We start from the raw sequence: 20,207 nt of genomic DNA on the forward strand, positions 1-20,207 counted from the left end.
AGGTCTCCATTTCCATTCTGGATCACCCTGACACTGGGCATTGGACTATAACGTAATGAATGGATTCTGGAAAGCAGGGCCAGCTTTAAGCCGATTCCCCCCGAATTTAGGCCCTGCGCCCTAAAGAAGAGCGCCTAACTTTTTAATTTTTACTCACCCGGCGGTGGTTCGGGTCTTCAGCGGCACTTCGGTGGCAGGTCCTTCACTCACTCCGGGTCTTCGGCAGCATTTTGGCGATGGGTCCATCAGTGCCATGGAAGACCCAGAGTGAGTGAAGGACCCGCGGCCAAAGAGACGCCAAAGACACGGACCGCTGCCAGGTATTCGAATAGGGCCCTGCAGTTCCTAAAGCCGGCCCTGCTGGAAAGTATCCTTTGCAACTCAAACTCACCATCTCTGCTATGAAACTGACCTAAGAACTCTCTTTGCATCTGTATGTATAATGATCTTTTAACCAATACTCTCTTTTTTTAAATAAATTTTAGTTTAGTTGCTAAGAAATGACTGTAAGTGTGTATTTGGGTAAGAGCTGAAATATTCATTAATCTGGTGGGTAATGTGTCCAGTCCTTTGGGACTGGCAGAACGTTTTATGTGATGAAAAAGATTTTCAGTCATTATATTTGACTTGGCTGTCTGAGTGGGAGCTCAAGACCGGGTTGCTTTAAGGGAGCTGTATTTTTGATCTCTGTGTAGCCAGTAAGGTATTGTAGAAGATTCACCAAGCCAGCAACAAAACAGCTAAGTATTAGAATAACCACCAGTTTTAGGGGATTGTCTGCCCCATACTTTGCCGTTTGCCCCAACTGAGCAATCTCAGCATCCCCCTCTCCTCCCCAGTCACAAAAAGAAACTGATACATAATTCTGCCCATCTCCTCACTAACTGAAATAATAAAAACATCTTTTGATCAAAGGTTAGAAAGGGCATAAAAGTTATTGAAAGACAAACCTCGAACACATTCTTGGTGATTCCAAGGAGACCATAGTATGCTGTCCCAGTTGCACCAGAATTCACACATATTTCACCAACTTCATCAGTTTTACATAGATAAGGAGTTCCATCCACCTTCACAACACATACATTGGCTAAAGAGGAAGAGCAAAAACGCAACGGTATTATCATCCATTTATATTTTGGTAAACTGGTAGACAGAAATTGGCTTGCTGCTAAACAAAGTAACATGATTAACTGAATTTCGATATTGAGCAGCTAATGCAGAAACATTACATATAAAAAATGTGTCAAAAAGGAGGGTTTTGTTATAGAAATTTAAAAAGCATTTTGATAATCTGAGTAATGCAATCTCTGATGTATGTATTCTCTAGCTATGAAAACTACAAACTATCAAATCTCTAATCTTCCCCCCGCCCATTACATTCAAGGCCTTACTACATAATACCACAACCTCTTAGCATTTGCTTTTGAACATGAAGGCCAAAATACTATAATCCAGGGCAGATGGTTAGGTGAATGAGGATTTACGTAGTATTAAAGATGACACGTTTAGATAATACCAATTACAAATTAATAATTCCTTTTGATTTACTGTTGCACATTTCATATTTGGAGACATTAATTCCTTAAATTAAATATGTGACACACAAATTAGAAATGGAAACAAAAAACGATTAGGCCACTTTTATTCCCACTGCCAGTTTAGGACTGGTTCAACAGATTTTCTAATACTTTGTCTAGTCTTCTTTCCAAGCATGCCAAGCTTCCACAGCTGTTGAGATGCTCTTTTGTAATCGAACAGAACTCCACTGACATGCTGCTTAAAATTTCCTTTTCTCCATCAACTTCCATTACTTCATGCTACATCACCTGGTACCACCCTAAATCTTTCCTTTAGAGTTAGTTTATCGAAGGAATGGAAAATATCAACAATGTTTAGCTGTTTTAATATTTCTTCATAAATCATCTCCTCTACTGCCTTATTCTTGTTGTCTTTCTATTAAGTGTCTTCAATTTTCTACACCATTCTGGTACTGAGGGTCACTGAACTCAGTGCCAATTTCCTGTGTGGTCTCATTGAAGTTCTCTACAGAAATTACCTCCTTCCTGCTCCAGGACACTTGTGTTTGAAAAATCACAGCTCACGCTGGCCTTTTTTGCAGTAATCAGTGACTCTCTGCCTCTGAGCCCACCCATGGGTCTCTCAAGATACAGCTTCCATACAGGCTTCTCTGCCTGTGCCAGCCTGCTGGGATTATTCTGCATTTCCCAGTCCCTGGGAGAGTCACTATCTGACCATGTCTGGGATGGGGCAGTACAAGATAACTCTCCAGCTGCGCAGGGGTGATGACGATGATGATAATGGAGCTAGCCAGCTCACCTCACCACCTCAGATGTAGGGGAACGAAGACCAGGATGGGATGGCCTAGGTGGGCAGTAGAGCAGCTGGAACCCTACTCTCACCCTATCCTTTGTTATCCAAACTAGGGCCAGGATGTGGGCAGGGCTGCTGTCTCTTCAAGTGGGCTATCCAGCTCTCTGTTGAAAAAGGGAGCAAAACCACAGTATTTCTGTATTCTTCTGCTGGCTTGTTGGTTTCCAAAGATGGATGCTCGTGACCAGAAGTGATATAGGGATAAGTAAATTGAAATTGCGTCCATCATTAACTCCGTGTGCTTGCACCTGTTACTGCTGCAGAGCCTCCTCTCCCCTGTCCCCACCTGCCCCCTGCAGCAGGGATTAGTGACTGACGACCCTTCCTCTACAGGGCAAGCACCCCTGGAAGGTATTTCTGTTCTTCCCTCCCTCTCGCCTCCAACATGGAAGCACTGTTAGTGTTAGCCGCTGCTGCAGGCTCCAGGAGGAAGTTTGATTCCTTGCAGGGCCCTTTCTCCCTGGGGCCTCCCTCCAGTCCCCACGCTAAGCTGAGTCCAGCCCCCTCGACAGCACAGGCTTGCTGTGCCCTTTTCTCCACTTGTGCAGGCTCCAGTTCTCCACTGCTTTGGGATCTCTGTAATCAGGGTGTGAAAGTGCTTCAAGCTGCATCTGTCTGAGCCAGCGTGTGGCCCTGACAGGAGTGTTAACCAGGCCCAGGCCATAGGCTGAGCAACAGCACCCATCTGGGCGTATAGATTCTTTTCTGGGCTTCTGAAAATTTGAAATAGGAAGCCAATTCCTTAACCCAAGTCCCCGTCCGGCCCCATCACACCTCGCTCAGAGTGCCCTGTGAAATTCTGTGTGTGGGTGGGGGGGTCACAACCCTTGGAGCTACTCACAGCGTTTCTTACGGACACACGGGCTCTGGACACTCTTGGTCCCAGAGCAGGCTGCTGCATAGATGGGAAGGGACGTGACAAGACCCAGGACAAATGATGGGTATGTCCACATAGCAACAGCTGTGAATGGTCTAGCACAGGTAACAGCAGCAGTGAAGACAGCAAAGCATGGGCTAGCGAGCCAGGTATGTATCCAAGGTCTGCACTGACACCCACACAACGCTGCCTTCCCTGCTTCTGTTAATCACACTAGCTGCATTCAAGCTAGCTCGGGCAGGCAAGCCTGTGCTCAGCTTCTCTCATAATCTGTCGCAATTTTCCAATTCGGTCTTTGAACAGGAGTCTTGAGCGGCTTAGGCAGCACTTGCTTCTCCCACTGTCTAGTAAGTGCTGAGAGAGGTCACTGAATAGAAACAGGAACATTCCCTCCCACATTGAATTTGTGTAACTCAGCCGCCAAGCCTGGCCTGGTGCAGGCAGAAACTAAAAACTTTGGTGGCAACTCAGGAAATGTCAGTCTTCAGAGGACCTTTGCCCTTTGACCCTGCCGGCCTCTATCTGAACTAGGAGACCCTTAATTCACCCTAATGAAACCAAGTGTGAAAGATGAATGTGTCAGTTACCCACTAGTCTCCATCCTAATTTTAAATTGTCCATCAGAATGATTATCATCAATAAACAGGAACTTTGGATCTGTTTATATGATAGCATCTAGCAACCCCAATAAGATAATACTGCAACCAAAGCTTTGACATAAGACAAAGTTTGAACTACTATAGTGACAGCTCACCAGTTGCTAGGCAGGATGTACACGTCTTTCCGAGCCCTGCAGGCGTGGGCTAGAAAATTGGGAGTTTTTAAGTTACGCAGAAGTACAAACCATTAGCTTCAGACTCAGCTATGCGTAAACCCATTTTCAGAGTCATAATCCTAATAAGTTCTAAATACAAGGCTGTTAAACAGACATTCAAACTGAGAATTAGTGCTTTATTACTGCAGCAAAAAAAGTTCTTCAGTTAATTCAAAAGCTATCTATAATACTTTCCTTAACAGTGATGCAGGTGAGTGCTGAGAATTAGACACACAGTGCAATGCCCTATGCCCTATGGCAACACACATACACCACAGTCTTCAGCTAGCCTGCATGTATGACATGAGCAAGCGCCTTGATTACCTTCCAAAAATGCATGCCTCTCTCTGTGGAGCAAAAGGACAATTCTATTGTCAGCAAGGTTAAGTCTCACATATAGTCACCACACCTCTACTAAAAAGCACCACCACAAACAAGTGAGCAGATCTGATGCTAACCAGTAGAAGACAGTGATACACACACATTCGTACAATAGCCAACACAGGTCATTTGAGGACAAAATGACAGTGACAGATGCATGGCAGATGGCAAGATGGGACAATTAAATATGTAGATATCAAACTCAATTAACTTTAAAAAGCTCATAAAACCAGCCTCCCCTAAAGCTCTAAAATAGGATAATCAATATCAGAGGACATTCCAATAACCTTTTGTATTTGTTTGTTCAATACACTAAGCACCTGAAAAGTAAACTCATTGCACAGAAAAATAAGCTACATAATTTTCTGATGCAGCTATTCAAATGCTATTAAATTAATGTATGCTGAAATATGCCTTGTCCTCTATGACACTGTCTATACTTGAGTCAATGGGAATATAGGAGTTGCTCAAATGAATTAATCTCCTATACCTCGGTCTGACAAGACAGAATAATGCATCAGTAATTGGCCCAGGTCCCTTCTAAATTAGACATTTTAGCATTAAGACTGAACAGAGTTATTTCTCATGTTGGAGTGATGAGACAAAATTAGTTTTTGGCTGGAACTTGGCTGAGACTTCATATATATCCATTCAACCCAGCCCACTGCTTCTTAAACATCCAGATTTGCTATTAATGATCTGGATGATGGGAGAGATTGCATCTTCAGCAAGTTCACGGATGACACTAAACTGTGGGGAGAGGTAGATATGCTGGAGGGTTGGGATAGGGTCCAGAGTGATCTGGACAAATTGGAGGATTGGGCCAAAAGCAATCTGATGTTGACAAATTGGAGAAAGTCCAGAGTACAGCAACAGAAATGATCAAAAGTTTAGAAAACCTGACCTATGAGAAAAAGGTCAAAAACTGGGCATGTTCAGTCTTGAGAAAAAAAGACTGAGGGAGGACGATAAGCATCTTCAAATACATTGAGGCCTGTTATACAGAGGCCAGGGATCAATTGTTTTCCATGTCCACTGATGGCAGGACAAGAAGTAATCATCTTAAACCACACAAAGGGAGATTTAGCCTAGATATTAGGAAAAAACTTTCTAACAATAAGGCTAATTAAAATCTGGAACAGGCTTCCAAGGAAGGTTCTTGAATCCCCATCACTGGAAATTGATAAGGTTACACAAACACCTGTCAGGGATGGTCTAGGTTTCCTTGGTCCCGTTGCAGTGCAGAGGGTGCACTAAAGGACTCTAGAGGTCCCTTCCAGCCTCACATTTCCATGATTCTAGAGCCTGGATCTGTCAAACTTGGAAGGCTACCTACACTTCCTTCCTCTTCTGAAACAGATTTTTCCTTTGGATTCTGCGGATATTCACACCTGCACCTATATTTAACTAGATCAGGCAAGGCAGAACTCAGTACTGTGAGGAACTCAAAGACCATATCGCTCAAATATCCTCTTATTTTCCCTTTTACGCAGGAACATTGCCAAAGACAGAAAGTATCAGTGACTTGCTCAAAGAGCTCATATTTAAAGACAATTTTTAAAAAACCTATACTACTTTCTGAGAATCAAACATCTCAGTTCTAAAAAGGACAGAGCTTGAGAGAAGTTTAAAACAACCTGTTAAACAGTTTACCTGCCACCAAGATAGAGAGATTTAGCCATTCAGAAATCTGGACTGCAGAGCTCAGCAAATTCCACACTCAGACTATGTGTTCCCATCATGACGACCAGTCAGGGCACTCTAGTCTTCCAAATGATTTGAAGCGAAGTACAGAGCTCTTTGCCCTAGACACTGACCGTTTGTTGGACATGATGAATATCCACAACTGAGGTTTTTAAATAGTCCATTCATTAAGCCAGTCAAACTTTTGCTTAAGCCACAAATAATTTTAGCTACTTGCAAATATGCTTTAAACCAACTGCCAAAATAAGGACAATACAAAGAGGAACAATAATATCATCCTCAATTGGCAGATGAAAGAACTGGAAGGATAAGACAAAACAGCAGCTAGAATACACAGCATCTCTTAATGTTTTCCCTGTATTATATTTTTGTTATGTCATTCAACCATCAAGTAGCTCCACTTAAGAAATACACAATAGTTGAGTATCAGAGGGGTAGCCGTGTTAGTCTGGATCTGTAAAAGCAGCAGAGAATCCTGTGGCACCTTATAGACTAACAGACGTTTGACGGACTTTCGTGGTGAATACCCACTTCGCAACCCAGAGTAGTCGAATTCCAGGCGAGGGTATATAAGACTAGCTAACAAACTCAAAGATAACGAGGTTATTCAGCGGAGGTGAGCCTAGTCAAGAGAATTGAAAACACAGGAGAAATGGTTCAGTATGCAACCATTCACAGCTTTGTTATCCAACTGATGTGTCAAATTTCAAAATAAACTGAACAGTCAATCTCTCTTGAAGTCGGTCCTTGAAGTTTTTCTGCTCATACCACCTAAGTCTGCTATAGGTGCCGGGAGTAAGCTCTCCTACCAGGTTTGATATTCTCATTCTGATACGTATTTGTTCCATATTCCTTTCCGATACTGTCCAGTTTGGCCGATTACATAGCAGAGGGGCAATCTGGGGCAATATGATGGCGTAATACTTAGGTGAACCGGCAAGAGTATGAACAGTATGGGGCTATCTTAGGTCCTATGTGTTCCTGGTGATATAGTGGGCAATGAGTGGCATCTGGAGTTTTGCTAAGATGGTCCTGACTAGAGTTTATGTACGGTTTGCATTGCTGGACGAATACATTCAGTTGGCAGTTGTCTGGCAAAGGATGGCCCCACCAAGCACGTAAACTGTGGGACATGCCAGATGGTTATGTATCCTTAACCGCTTGAGAGGTTACTGGGCTGTATGAATGCCATGTGACTCCTGTTGTCTTCTTGGTTATGTCTGCAGTAGGAGGCTTCTGGTACACTCTGCTCGTGATTATTTTTCCTTCTTTCCTCGGACTTCGTAAGTTTGAGAAATGCTGGGAAGATGTAGGCTGTGGTCCTCTTCTGAGGGGTTAGAGCAGATCGTGTACCCAGGCTTGGCTAGACAATGATCCGTGCTTGCGCCTGATGAAGCTGAGCAATGATACGTAGGCGTAGCGGTCGTAGTTTCGAAATAGATGGTTAATGGACCATCACTTATTGACCGTGGTTCATACCAATTGATCTCCCGTCTAGATTGTCCAGGCTGAGGTTGAGTGGGTGAAGTTGTTGAATATCGGGGAATTTCTAGATCCCTCCCTACGTCATATAAAGAATCAATGTAGCGAGGTAGAAAGGCTGAGTGACGAACTGAGAGCGTGTGCCAGTCACCAGAAAAAATTGGTAGGGGCCACGCGGTGCCCATAGCGTGCCACTGACGGAGTAAATGTACAAAACTGAAATATGTTGTGTGATATAAAGGCACAGAGCCATCAGCCATGTGCTGTGCATCATCAAGGGATACTGTTCCTAACTGATAGCAATGGAATACAAGCTGTTCAGAACAGTATGACCCGAGATGCACAGCACAACTGCTGCTGAAGCTGTCCTTATACCACACACAACTATTTCAAGTTGAGACAAATATACCTCCCAATCAGGCACGCTATGGCACCCTGGCCCCACAAACGCCAATATTTTAGGCGACCTGGAACAACAGCCTTCCAATCTCGTCCACTTCACCCCCTTCTCTACCCCACTACACTTGATGACATCTCACATCTGGACCCCATGGAAGAGAACTCAGAAAATCCACCACGATTTCAACAACTTCCACCCCACCATCAACCTCACCTGGACCATCTACACGGGAATCCACTTTCTAGACACCACGGGCAAATAAGTGATGTCACATTAACACCACTCTATATCGAAAAACCTACCGACCCGCTCCCCTACCTTCATCCTCCAGCTCCATCCCGCACATCACACATCCATGTCTACAGCCAAGCACTGAGTACACCGCATCTGCTTCTAACCCTCAACAGAGACCAACACTACAAAATCTCCACCAAGCATTCTCAAACTACAATACCGCACGAGAAATAAGAAACAGATCAACAGAGCCAGACGTGTACCCAAAGCCCCTACTGCAAGACAACCCAAGAAATAAACAACAGGACTCCATGCCATCACATACAGCCCCAGCTAAAACCCCTCCAACGCATCATAGGATCTACAACCATCCTGGACAATGATCCACACTTTCACGGTCTCGGTGCAGCAATCCTTGCCCACAACAACCTGCAACCGAATTAATCTCACCAAGCAACTGCACACCGACAAGTAACTCTAGCAGAACCCAAAATCCATGCAACAACCTCGATCAAACTCGCCCACATATCTACACCACGACACCATCATAGACCTAACCAGATCAGCCATACACCATCACTGTTCATTCACCTGCACGTCCACCAATGTAATATACCCATCCATATGCAGCAATGCCCTCTGCAGTACATCGCCAAACGGACGTCACTACGGAAAAGGATAAATGGACACAAATCAGATATCAGAATGCAATATACAAAAACCTGTAGAAGCACGTGCAACCTCCCTGCCACACATAGCAACCTTAAGTCAGCCGCCAGCAAAAAAACTTCAGGACCAACTTCAAAGAGAAACTGCTAGCTCATTCATTTGCAATTTACACCATCAGCTCTGACTAAACAAAGACTGTGAAGGCTTGCCAATACAAACCAGTTTCTCCTCCCTTGTTTCACACATCTACGCTCAGAACAGGTCACCCCTCCCTGACTGAACAACCCCGTATCTCTAGCCTGCTTTCTAGCATATAAACCTGCCCCTGGAAATTTCCACTACCTGCGTCTGACGAAGTGGGTATTCACCCACGAAAGCTCACGCTCCAAAACGTCTGTTAGTCTATAAGGTGCCACAGGATTCTCTGCTGCTTTTACACAATAGTTGGTTACACCTTAGTTCTACCAAGAATGTGGTCCAATGGAAAAATGAATCAAAAGCAACCCTCCTCCCATTCCAAACAAAGATCAGATTAAAATAGTTCCCTCGTGTACTCAAATTTTTAATATTTAATAGATAATTTCAGACTGCTCTTAAAATAGACTTTCAAGAATTAAAGCACACTTGCTAAAGCAGTGGGCTGTACAGCTGTAAAGCCATTTTCATCCAGGACAGAGTTCTACTTATTTGATCAAGCCAAAATACACAGCAACAATATCAGAAATTCAGTGGACTTCTCTTAAATATACATGAAGTATAATCGTCCTACCTCCAGGCATAACCTGACCAACATCCTGTACAGTGAGTACTGACAGTTTTTCTTCTGTATCCACTCTAATCACGTTGTAACTCAAACAATTCATAGATAGGACTGCTTTCCCAGGGGGTGGCCCACCCAAGTCTGGAGGTCTGAAAAACAAAGGAAAATATCAAACCAACAATGACACTGGGAATACCTCAATGGCAACACATTCAACAAAGCAGTTCTGTGCAATTCTGTCAGGGAAGAAAGAGTGTGTTAAGTTTAACCATGGTGGCCCTATCAATAAGGAGATGAACTGAAGCTGGGCTCTAATTGATATTATTTACAGTACTTCATCTACCACAGACCAAAAACCTTTTAGTGGTGTGGTCCAGTGGATACAGCACTTGACCAGGACTCAGGAGACCGGGGCTTGGTTCCTGGTTCTGTCACTGGCTGTGTGACCTTGGGCAAGTTGCTTCACCCTGTGCCTCAGTTTCCCCATCTGTAAAACAGGGATAATTATATTGACCTCTATTTGTAAAGTGCAATGAGACCTAGAGATGAAACGCACCACGTAAGATCTAGGTGGTGGTGGTGGTAGTAACATTTTAATATGGAAGGAAGCCCTGTGATCTTTTCTCTCTACTTATTTGTCTAGTGTTTGCACCCTGTAATGTGTGCTCCTATTTCAAAGCTGGTGTAACTCTTTAGTATGGGTCCTGTCATTGTGGGGAGAGGAGGATGTAAAACTATTAGTTCTCTAACCAAATGGGCAATCTCCCACTGGGAAGACAAACTGAAGCCAGTCTCGACTTTTGGAGGAATGCATTCAGTTGTGTGCACACTCTGAGTACAGCTCGCTGGAGACTGCCAATTGCATTGTGAGACAAATTTCAAGGTTTTGAAATCTGTTCTTCTTCCATATTGGAACAAACCCAAAACCTTTAGAATGTTTTTGAAAAATGGAATAGCATCGAACCATCTGTTTTCCAGATTAAGAAGGTTAAGTTTTCAATTCAGGGGTTTCCCTCACTCACTGGAGACTGAGCCCTTAACCTCAGAAACCTTCCCAACTAAAACCTCATTGAAATAGATACTGTTTTCTTGAAAAGTATTTTGACAAAAAATTTGTCAAATAGGTTCCTACCTGTGACCCTGCTGAATAATCACATTAGTTTTCACTGACTACAAAATTGTTATTTTCCCTTCCCTAAAAGTGCTCCTCAGAGCCCTTTGGATTCCCAATGGTATTTTTTAGATTGTTAATTTTTTTTTTATTTTTTTTAAATTACTCATGTTAAATAGATGTTAACATTTTGGAGAGAGGAAGCCATTTAGCTAAAGACCCAATAGCCTCATTCCTTCAATTAAAGTTATTACAGAGCTCACTCTCAACATCCTGGAGACCTCCTACAAAACCAGGGAAGATCAGACTTGACACTACTGAAATTTCTGAAGCAGACGCAAAACCAAAAAAACCTCAGTTAGATCATCTGTATTCATCGTAAAGCTGGGGGAAGGGCACAAGGCCAATTTGACAGGTGATCTTTAAAAGGAAATACTGAGCAAGAGTCAGGTGAGCCTCGCTAATTTGTGTCTTTTGGGTAACCAGGAGTTGTACTGTGCTTGTCTTTCTGCCCCACCTCCAATCTGAACAGAAGAGGTTACTCACCTTGTGCAGAGAGATGTCCCTCTCTGTGGGTGTTACACTCCAGGTGCACATGCACCTCTCAAGCCTTTGACCAGAGATTTTCAGTTAGCAGTGTCCGTTTGGCCCGCGCATGTACCCTGTGGTTCCTTGTGCTGGGTTACCTGCCTGTTCACACATGGGCGGAAGAGTGGCAGGTGTCTGCCACACTGTCGTAGCTAGATCTAGTAGTGTCTCGTTAATGGGCAATGGCACCCTGGCGGCTGTTGCTGATTGCAGGATATCCAACAGTTCGTGTTGAGAGTCCTGGACTCCTTCATGTGGAATCTGAAAAGCATCAGCTACCCTCTTTATGAGGCCTTGAAATTGCTGAAAATTACCAATCATGGAAGATGGCAGAGGCATAACAGCTTCACCCAGAAATGAGGATGAAATAGGTGCTTGAGAGATGGCGTCCTTACTCTCCCTGGCTACCAGCTCCTCAAACATCTCTGCCTGCGGGGAGGAGAGGGCCGTACAACTCTAGTCTCCAGATAATACGGTATCAGTGGTCTGGTAAATTGTTTTTGATAGGCAGCCCAGGGGTCTCAGTATGGCTGTGTGTGCGCGCGGGGGGGAAATACAGGAGAGAGGGTGGCATGCAGGGTTGATTCCACCACTCTTGATAATGATTCTGATTTTCCCTATGATTTCACAGAATGGGCTCCTGAAAGGATATGTTGGAGAAACCAAAATAGAAACAAAGGAGACCAACTGGACGTCTTTCATCCACCTTCATCTTATCCAAAGGATACTCCTGGGGAAATTGTGTGCCACTGCGCATGCACAGAGTTTATGTCCCCTGCAAATTTATTTGCTTCACTGCAGAAAAATGACTTTCTGACAGGGAAACAAAAAGAAGCTGCAAGAGCAGTCATGAACCACTCAGTTAGCTGCATCCAGACCCCCACCTCACCAAGCCCCACTCCCCCAGCACCCAGCTCCCTCTGCTGAGACCCCCACACCCAGACCCCTTTGCTGAGTCCCAACCACTTTCACCTGGAAGCCCCTGCACCTGGAAACACCCCCACAAATGAGTATCTGTGCATCCAGATCCCCTAACATTCAGACCTCCCGCTGAGCTGCCTGCACCCAGATTGGCATTTTCTCCATGGCATTTTGGGCTGTATAAGTAGGGGCATTGCCAGCAGATCGAGGGATGTGATCATTCCCCTCTATTTGACATTGGTGAGGCCACATATGGAGTACTGTGTCCAGTTTTGAGCCCCACACTACAAGAAGGATGTGGAAAAATTGGAAAGAGTCCAGCGGAGCACAACAAAAATGAGTAGGGACCTGGAACACATGACTTACGAGGAGAGGCTGAGGGAACTGGGATTGTTTAGTCTGCAGAAGAGAAGAATGAGAGAGGATTTGATAGCTGCTTTCAACTACTTAAAAAGGGGTTTCAAAGAGGATGGATCTAGACTGTTCTCAGTGGTGGCAGATGACAGAACAAGGAGTAATGGTCTCAAGTTGCAGTGGGGGAGGTTTAGGTTGGATATTAGGAAAAACATTCTCACTCAGAGAGTGGTGAAGCATTGGAATGGGTTACGTAGGGAGGTGGTGGAATCTCCTTCCTTAGAGGTTTTTAAGGTCAGGCTTGACAAAGCCCTGGCTGGGATGATTTACTTGGGAATTGGTCCTGCTTTGAGCAGGGGGTTGGACCACATCATCTCCTGAAGTCCCTTCCAACCCTGATATTCTATGACTCTATGAGATTGTCTCACACAGAATCCTCTCGCCTGGATCCCCCCACACTGATACCCTCCTCTTTCTGCCCAGTTGAGCCTGCCTGCCCCACACCTGGTGCAGAGGGGCAGAACCCCAGGGTGTTTCTGGGGTAGGCCCAGGCCTTGTGCTGTGTCAGGGTCTGGTGCAGCCTCACCGCTGAGTCCGTGTCCCCAGGGTAGGGAGTGGGAACATTAGGGAAGCTGCAGGGTGATCTCCCACCTTCATGCAGCAAGTGGTATGGGCTCCTCACTGCCATGCTGGAGGCTCTGCATTTATTTATTGACTGACAAATAAAACTTTCAGAATTTTGCAGAATTAAAAAATATTGTGCTCAGAATTTTTAATTTTTTGGCGCAGAATGCCCTCAAGAGAAAAAGGAGAAGCACCTGGAGAAAATGGTAGAGTACTGTGGTACTGGATAGTTGTAGTCCAGAGATTGGGGCCTCAGTACAGAGAGACACTCTGGGTCATCCGTTATAGAGAAATCCTTAGCATATCTGAACTCCTGTGGTACCAAATAGGGGATCGGTACTGATGCAGTAGCCAATACCACAGCCACCGAAGCCAACAGCCACTGCTGGTGGATGAACTGAAGTAGACACTGATGGTGTTTGGTGCCAAGGACACCGCATGCCTGGGTACTGACAGCTGGTTGAACGCATAGGTACTGATGGCTGGGTTGAACTCAACGGTGCCAGTCCCAGGTGTCTATACTTGCCCTCTTTGCTGCTAGAAGGTACTTAGGTCCTGCCAGAGCCACGTGTCTCATTCATGCTCTGGGACTTTACGGCCCTGCTGGTACCAGAGGAGGAGTCCTTTGACTCAATGGTTCCAAGTCAAGAGGTTGAGGCTTTGGAGATGGTAGATCTCACCAAGGTCCTGGTCTTTTTTGAAGATGGCACCTTAAGGTGACACTCCAAGCTCCTCTTTTTGGAAGCCTTCCCTGAGGCGTTCAAAGTTTTCCCTATCTTAGGGGAAGCCTCTGCCGACTTAGGTCTGGATCTGTCCAGAGACAGATGTACTGGGGGGTGTCTCCTAACTTGGCTCAGAAGTTGGTCTGTGATTAGCAGTCTGAGTTTAATCTCCGTTTTTCTTTGCCCTGGCCTTGAGGGCTAGGCAAAAAAGTTGCACTTCTGGGAGATGTGGGACTCCCCCAAGTAATGGACACAGTCAGAGTGCCCATCGTTTACAGGGATAGCCTCTTGGCAGGAAAGGCAACATTTGAAACCTGGTGAGCCAAGGAAAAGAATAAGTCTCCCCAAGGGGAAAGAGGAATCAAACAATCCTCTCACTACTTATCTAACTATAACTATAACAACTAACTACAGAAACTATTTAAACCACTGTTGAAAGCCTAGAAAATCTGAGGCATGCTCAAGGCAGACACGCTAGTGTTCCATCTCAAACTGACGCAGTTGAGAAGGAACTGAGAATGGTTTGCACCACAGCCCCATAAGGCCTCAGTATCTGGCACCAGGAGGACCAGGGCACATGTGTGGGCTGGACAGACACTGCTAACTGAAAAATCTCTGAGCAAGGCCATGAGCACTTGAAGTGGAGTTCCCATGGGGACATTACTTTAAGAAGAGCATACATTTAACACCTAGGCAAAATGTATTTAGTTAAATTCTCACTAAATACAATACCTGCGAATAGCAACAGTTAATGCCTCTGAAGAACTGGCACAGGGACAGATAACTTCTGGTCTCAAACCTCTGGACTGAAATACGTTGAGGAATGCATCACAGGAAGATATTGACCCTAAATACAATAAATCACAAAATGTGAAAAGCATTCGTGATTCTTGCAAGGAGAGGTAATACTGAAAAAAATTCATTTTGCCCTAATAGAATTACCATATTTATTTTTACCCGTGATTTAGCTGTAGAATATTCAAGTATCTTCACACCAGATTTAATCAAGTCATACTTTTGACAGATTATTCTTTCGAGAACAGCATAGCCCATTAGCACTTAGGATTTTGTGCGGCTCTGTTGCCTAACAGTCATGCCCAGATATTCACAGGTAGTTAGTTATTGCTGCACTTGGCAGTTCAACGCCTAACCAATTTAAGAGTCTACATCTCATTTTCAAAAGGGCTTTCGGCACTTAGGACCCTAAAACCTATTGACTATTGATGGAATTTTGGCTCCTAAGTGCCTAAAGCCCTTTTGAACATGAGAATTAGACTCCTAAATCTGTTACATATTGCATTGCTGAGCACAACCATTCAATTCCTTTACAATATGGTCCTTAATGATTAACAATTCATTCACAAAGTGAAATCATAGTGGAGGAACTCTCCCTGTAAAGGCAAAGTTAAAAATCATGGAATTCTAGTAAAGGTATAAATGATCAGTCATTAAAATTCTGAAAATTGCCTCTTATAAAGTTTCCTGTAGATATCACGTGTATGCATCCTGGTCCCATCTTCTAAAAATCATTACATGATTCTGAAAAGCTTCATTTGTGTTCAGAACTCTATGTCAGATCCATGTGAAAAAATGACACATGGGCCCTGAGCTTTTTTTATTTTAAATTCCGTTGCATTATAGCAGGGAAAATTTTCCAGCTAGCACACTTCAAAGTTCATGTTACATTTGTAAGATGGATCAAGTCATTCTGTATTGCTCTTGGGTCTTATACTACCATCATGCCTCAATCACTGAGAAATGCACTACTGAGTTGTGTGTGATTGTTTGAGTATTGATGAATGGTAAAAACAGTATTGTAGGTAGTTCTGTGGGTACAATTTTCAATATTTTATTACAGAATAAATGACCTAATGTTCTAAGCATCAGGTCTGAAATATCTAGACTCTTTGGAACCACACATTTAATCCTCACAAGATCAGTTCAGCCTTTCCTCCTTCCACAGTAAATAAATTGACTTCCATACACCATATCATTTCTGTGAGATCTTTCAGCTATTTCATTCCTGGTCGCTCTCTGTAGATGTTAGAGATCTCTTGGAACTCTTTATAAGAGCCAAGTTTTTCCCTGATGTCCTTGGTCAAGAACTGTCCCACTCTGCTCAGTTTTGCTGTTGATCAGCTGTCCTCCTGGCTGCTGAGCTCCCACACTAAGGTTTGCTAACTGTTAGTGAGGCAGGCACTGTAAATAACTTGCAATGTACTTCCATACACCTGGGGTTGAAAGAGGCTATAGACATATAACATGTTATCCCCACACTTACATGGATTAGCTCCATCTGCCACTATCAGCATTCGTAAAGAGCTGAGGTTGACATCTCTTTGATCCCGCTGAGCCAAAAGTGACCAGTGCATATCACGTGATTTTACTACAGCTACACGGGCTGAAAGTAAAAAAAATATATATATATATTAAACCAAAGTAATTATTTTAAATAGGCCATGTGTCGGGGGAACACACTGGACATATCATGTCTTGTTAGGAGGTAGCTAAGTCTTGCCCGTCATGCATCCAGAAATATTTCTATAAAAAAATTATTTGCTATGTAACTAAACTGTGAAAAAGTGAAGTTGGTTGAACTGCCAACAGCACTTCCTGATCAGACCATCTTTTGAGGAGACAGTTGTTGAGGTAGGGAAAAACTGTTATTCCTAGAAAACGGAGGTAGGTGGCTACAAACACCATGATGTTTGAGAAAAACCCATGAGACAGAAGAAAGCCGAAAGGTAGAATCCTGTTCTGGTAGGGATCATGCTCAAGTTGCAAAATGAAGAATTTTTTTGAGAGAGGGATGAATTGCTACCTGGAAGTATGCATCTTTGAGGTTGAGAGTCACCAACCAGTTCCCAGACTCCAGGGAGGAAATTATAGCTGCTAGGGACTCCATTCTGAATTTCAGATGTCTGACTTACTTGTTCAATTGTCTGAGATCTAGTATTGGCCTCCAGCCTTCGTCTTTCTTAGGTACAGAAAATACCTTGAATAGTGTTGAACTGGTTCTATGGCCTCTAGACTTAGGAGTGATGTGATCTCCTGTTTCAGCAACTGATTGTGAGAGAGGTCTCTAAAGAGGGATGGGGAAGGGGAGGCCAAATGGAGGCAAACTGGATCATATAACCAGAAGTAATGGCCTCCATTGTCTGAGATTATAGGCTCCCATATGTGTTGGGGAGGAGTGGGGAGGGGGGAAAGAGAGAGAGTCCAAACTGAGAAAAGGGATGGAATGGTGAAGTTAAGAAATCCTGACTATTGGGTGGTTCAGACTCTTGTCCAAACCACCAAAACTGGCGTTTGGAAGACATTAATGGCGGGGATGAAGCAGCTGAGGTAATGGTTTGTTTGTTTTTTTTAGAAAATCTCAACCTCTTAGCTGGTGGCTCAGATGGTCTATGAAAGGTAGGAAATTGAGCAGGATGGTATCTTTGTCCTGACTGAGACCTCTGATCTTCCTTTTATTTGCAGGCATGTATATCCCCAAGGATCTAAGTATAGCCCTAGAGTCCGTTAGGGTATTAAGTAAATCATCTGTGGAGTCCACAAAGAGCTCATGGCCATTCGATTGTACCTCCCACAGGAAACCAGATAACTGATGCCGGAAGCTTATCTTGTCACTACTGTGGTGTCGACCACAGGAAGTGAAGCCTGCAAAGACATCTTTGCCAAGAGTTGACCCCCCTTTCTTCTCGCACTAAACTGACCTTGGTGTTCCAGTGGTGAATGGTCCATACAAGCACTGAACTTCTCATAATTCAGCTGATCATATTTCAACATCAGCACCTGGTGAGTCACAATCCCGAACTGTAATGTGCCAAAGAGTTGCTTTTATGACCAAAATGCTACTGGGTCTGGCCCACATTGCTGTTTAAGTTGATGCAAGTTATGTTGCTCAGGGTTGTGGAAAAAAAAAATCATTCCCCTGAGTGACATAGCTTATATTAAATGAACGCAGTGCCTACACTGCGCTATGCTGGTGGGAGACGCTCTCCCGCCAACTTACCTTCCGCCTCTAAGGAGGGTGAAGTACTGAAGTTGATGGGAGAGCGCTCTGCCATCGACTTATTGCATCTTCATCAGACCCACTAAACAGACACTGCTGCATCGATTGCAGTGGCACCGATTTAGTGTGCCAGTATAGACAAGTCCCTGGGTCCTTGTAATATGCGTCAGTTTTAGGTATATAAAGTCTCCCATTTTCATTAACTGCATCCACAGAATTTGGTATCAGTGGTGAAAAACAAAAACTCAGAATCCCTTTCTGGATGTAGTATTTTTAACTGCATGCTTGCAAGTAGAAGGTGCCATTATTGGAATCTGCCAGTTGGCCCAAGGACAGGTTCATTAATTGGCAGTGCTACCCGTGCTGAAGTAGAAATATGAAATATATCCAGGAACTTGTGGTGGACTTCTGGACTTCTTCCAGTGGAATCTGAAGCATGTCTGAGATCCACTTCATCAGGTCTTGGAACTGCAGGAAGTCATCAGGTAGTGACGGCATTACTGCCTCATCAGGAGATGAAGAAGGGATATTTGTTATGGGGCAGGTTACGTCCTCGCCTGTCCTTGCCTTGTCGCCTCAGAGGTGGTCTTTGCTGATTCAGAGAGCAGGGGAGGGATAGAAGGTATCAGAGAACATGATCTCCTATATTCCTTATGAGACTGAATTGGGGCCCCTCAAAAACGCTGGCAGTATGTTTCCATGGGCACCAATAAGGCCAATGAGGGAGACAACAAACCCTGGAGGAAAGGCAGCCATCATTGGTCATCCGAAGTATTAACAGTCAGCAGTCATGCATCCTGCCTTCCTTGCATCTGCAGAGGAGAACAATGTCTCAAGTATACTGGAGCCTTGAACTGAAAGCTGCAAGTCTGAGTCGGAATGCACTTCCAGATATTGTACAGGAGGCAACAACCCTACTTCTTGAATGGTAGAAGTCGGGGAAGTGGTGGGTCTCAATACAACTTACACGGTCAGTGACACAGCAGATCTCAGTACTGACAGGCGTGCAGAAGTTACAGAGAGAGGAGACTCAGGCTCATTTAGTGCTGTGATGTCTTTAGGTACCAGAACTCCTCCAGGACCAGGAGCACAATAGAACTCTCGTGGGCTGTGATGATACCCATAGTAGTTGTCTTTGGCACTGTGCCCTTTACCAAGGAGGTATGGAATTCAGATCAAGCCTCAGAGTGTGCTTCAGGGTACCTGAAGTACTTGGAACCTCACTAGCACTCCTCTTGGGGCCTGAGGTTTCAGAGACCAAATTTTCTCCATTGCGCTCCTCTTATTCCCTTCTCCTTCGACTTTGAGTGGGAAGCTCTCGGCACCACTGGAGCAGTTACACATACATCACTCATGGAGAGCATTGGAGACTGGGGTCTTGACGCTGCCTTCACCTTGGAAGCTCTAGGTGACCATGATCTCAATATAGATGGGGCACCGTTCAGGGGGTTCTCCAGGTCCGAAACCAGTCTGAAGGCTTGCTGTACTATTGTGAGTCTATACTTCATTTCCTGTTTTTGTGGGATTTTCCCTTAAAAGGAGTGCAAATCCTGCACTTGCTGGGGTTATGAAAGTCTCCCAAGCAAGGAACACACTGAGAATGTCCATCGCTGACAGGAATTGGTTCTCAACAACTTTTAAAACCTGGCATTCCAGATACAAGGAAAAAAAATCTGACCCCTCAAAAAACAACAAAAGAGATTTTTTTCTGAAAAAAACCACAGTTCCAACAGTTCCAACAATTATAAAATACTAAGAACCTTATGTAGTAGGGAGAGAGCCTGGGATATAAGTCCTCATATCAGAGGCCTGGTACAAGGCCTGAGGCCTGAACTAAAACAATGGCCAAAACTTGCTAATATAAAGCAATGTTAAATTGTGAACAAGAGGTAGACCCTGGTCACAGAATCTGGCAAGAACAAGGTTGATGTGGCAGAAACTCACATTTCTAAGTAGTGCTAGGCATAAGTACATATACACAAATACATTCCAGAAAGGTGGTATCAGAACACCTTGATATCAGCACATTCCCCAAAGATGACAAACACACAGATCCATCCAAAAGAGAAGGTCAGGATGACAGCACAATGGATAAAAATGTTTTGATCAAATCATTAGGCATAAGGTAATGGGTGGCGGTTAGCCACATCAGAGGGTAGC

At 44.1% G+C, this 20,207-nt stretch overlaps 1 protein-coding gene across 1 annotated transcript in view; it reads right to left on the reverse strand.

The window, feature by feature from the left end:
- Positions 1–20,207, reverse strand: part of DIP2A (disco interacting protein 2 homolog A) — a 120,296-nt gene that overhangs the window by 47,741 nt on the left and 52,348 nt on the right. Inside the window, exons 14-17 of the mRNA XM_032787695.2 lie at positions 16,314–16,433; positions 14,765–14,879; positions 9,722–9,861; positions 951–1,087 (exon numbers count right to left, since the gene is read on the reverse strand). Coding sequence (XP_032643586.1) covers positions 951–1,087; positions 9,722–9,861; positions 14,765–14,879; positions 16,314–16,433 — 512 coding nt within the window. The remainder of the gene's footprint in view (positions 1–950; positions 1,088–9,721; positions 9,862–14,764; positions 14,880–16,313; positions 16,434–20,207) is intronic.

The sequence above is a fragment of the Chelonoidis abingdonii genome, chromosome 10, assembly GCF_003597395.2.
Source record: "Chelonoidis abingdonii isolate Lonesome George chromosome 10, CheloAbing_2.0, whole genome shotgun sequence".
In the NCBI taxonomy this organism is placed as follows: domain Eukaryota; kingdom Metazoa; phylum Chordata; order Testudines; family Testudinidae; genus Chelonoidis; species Chelonoidis abingdonii.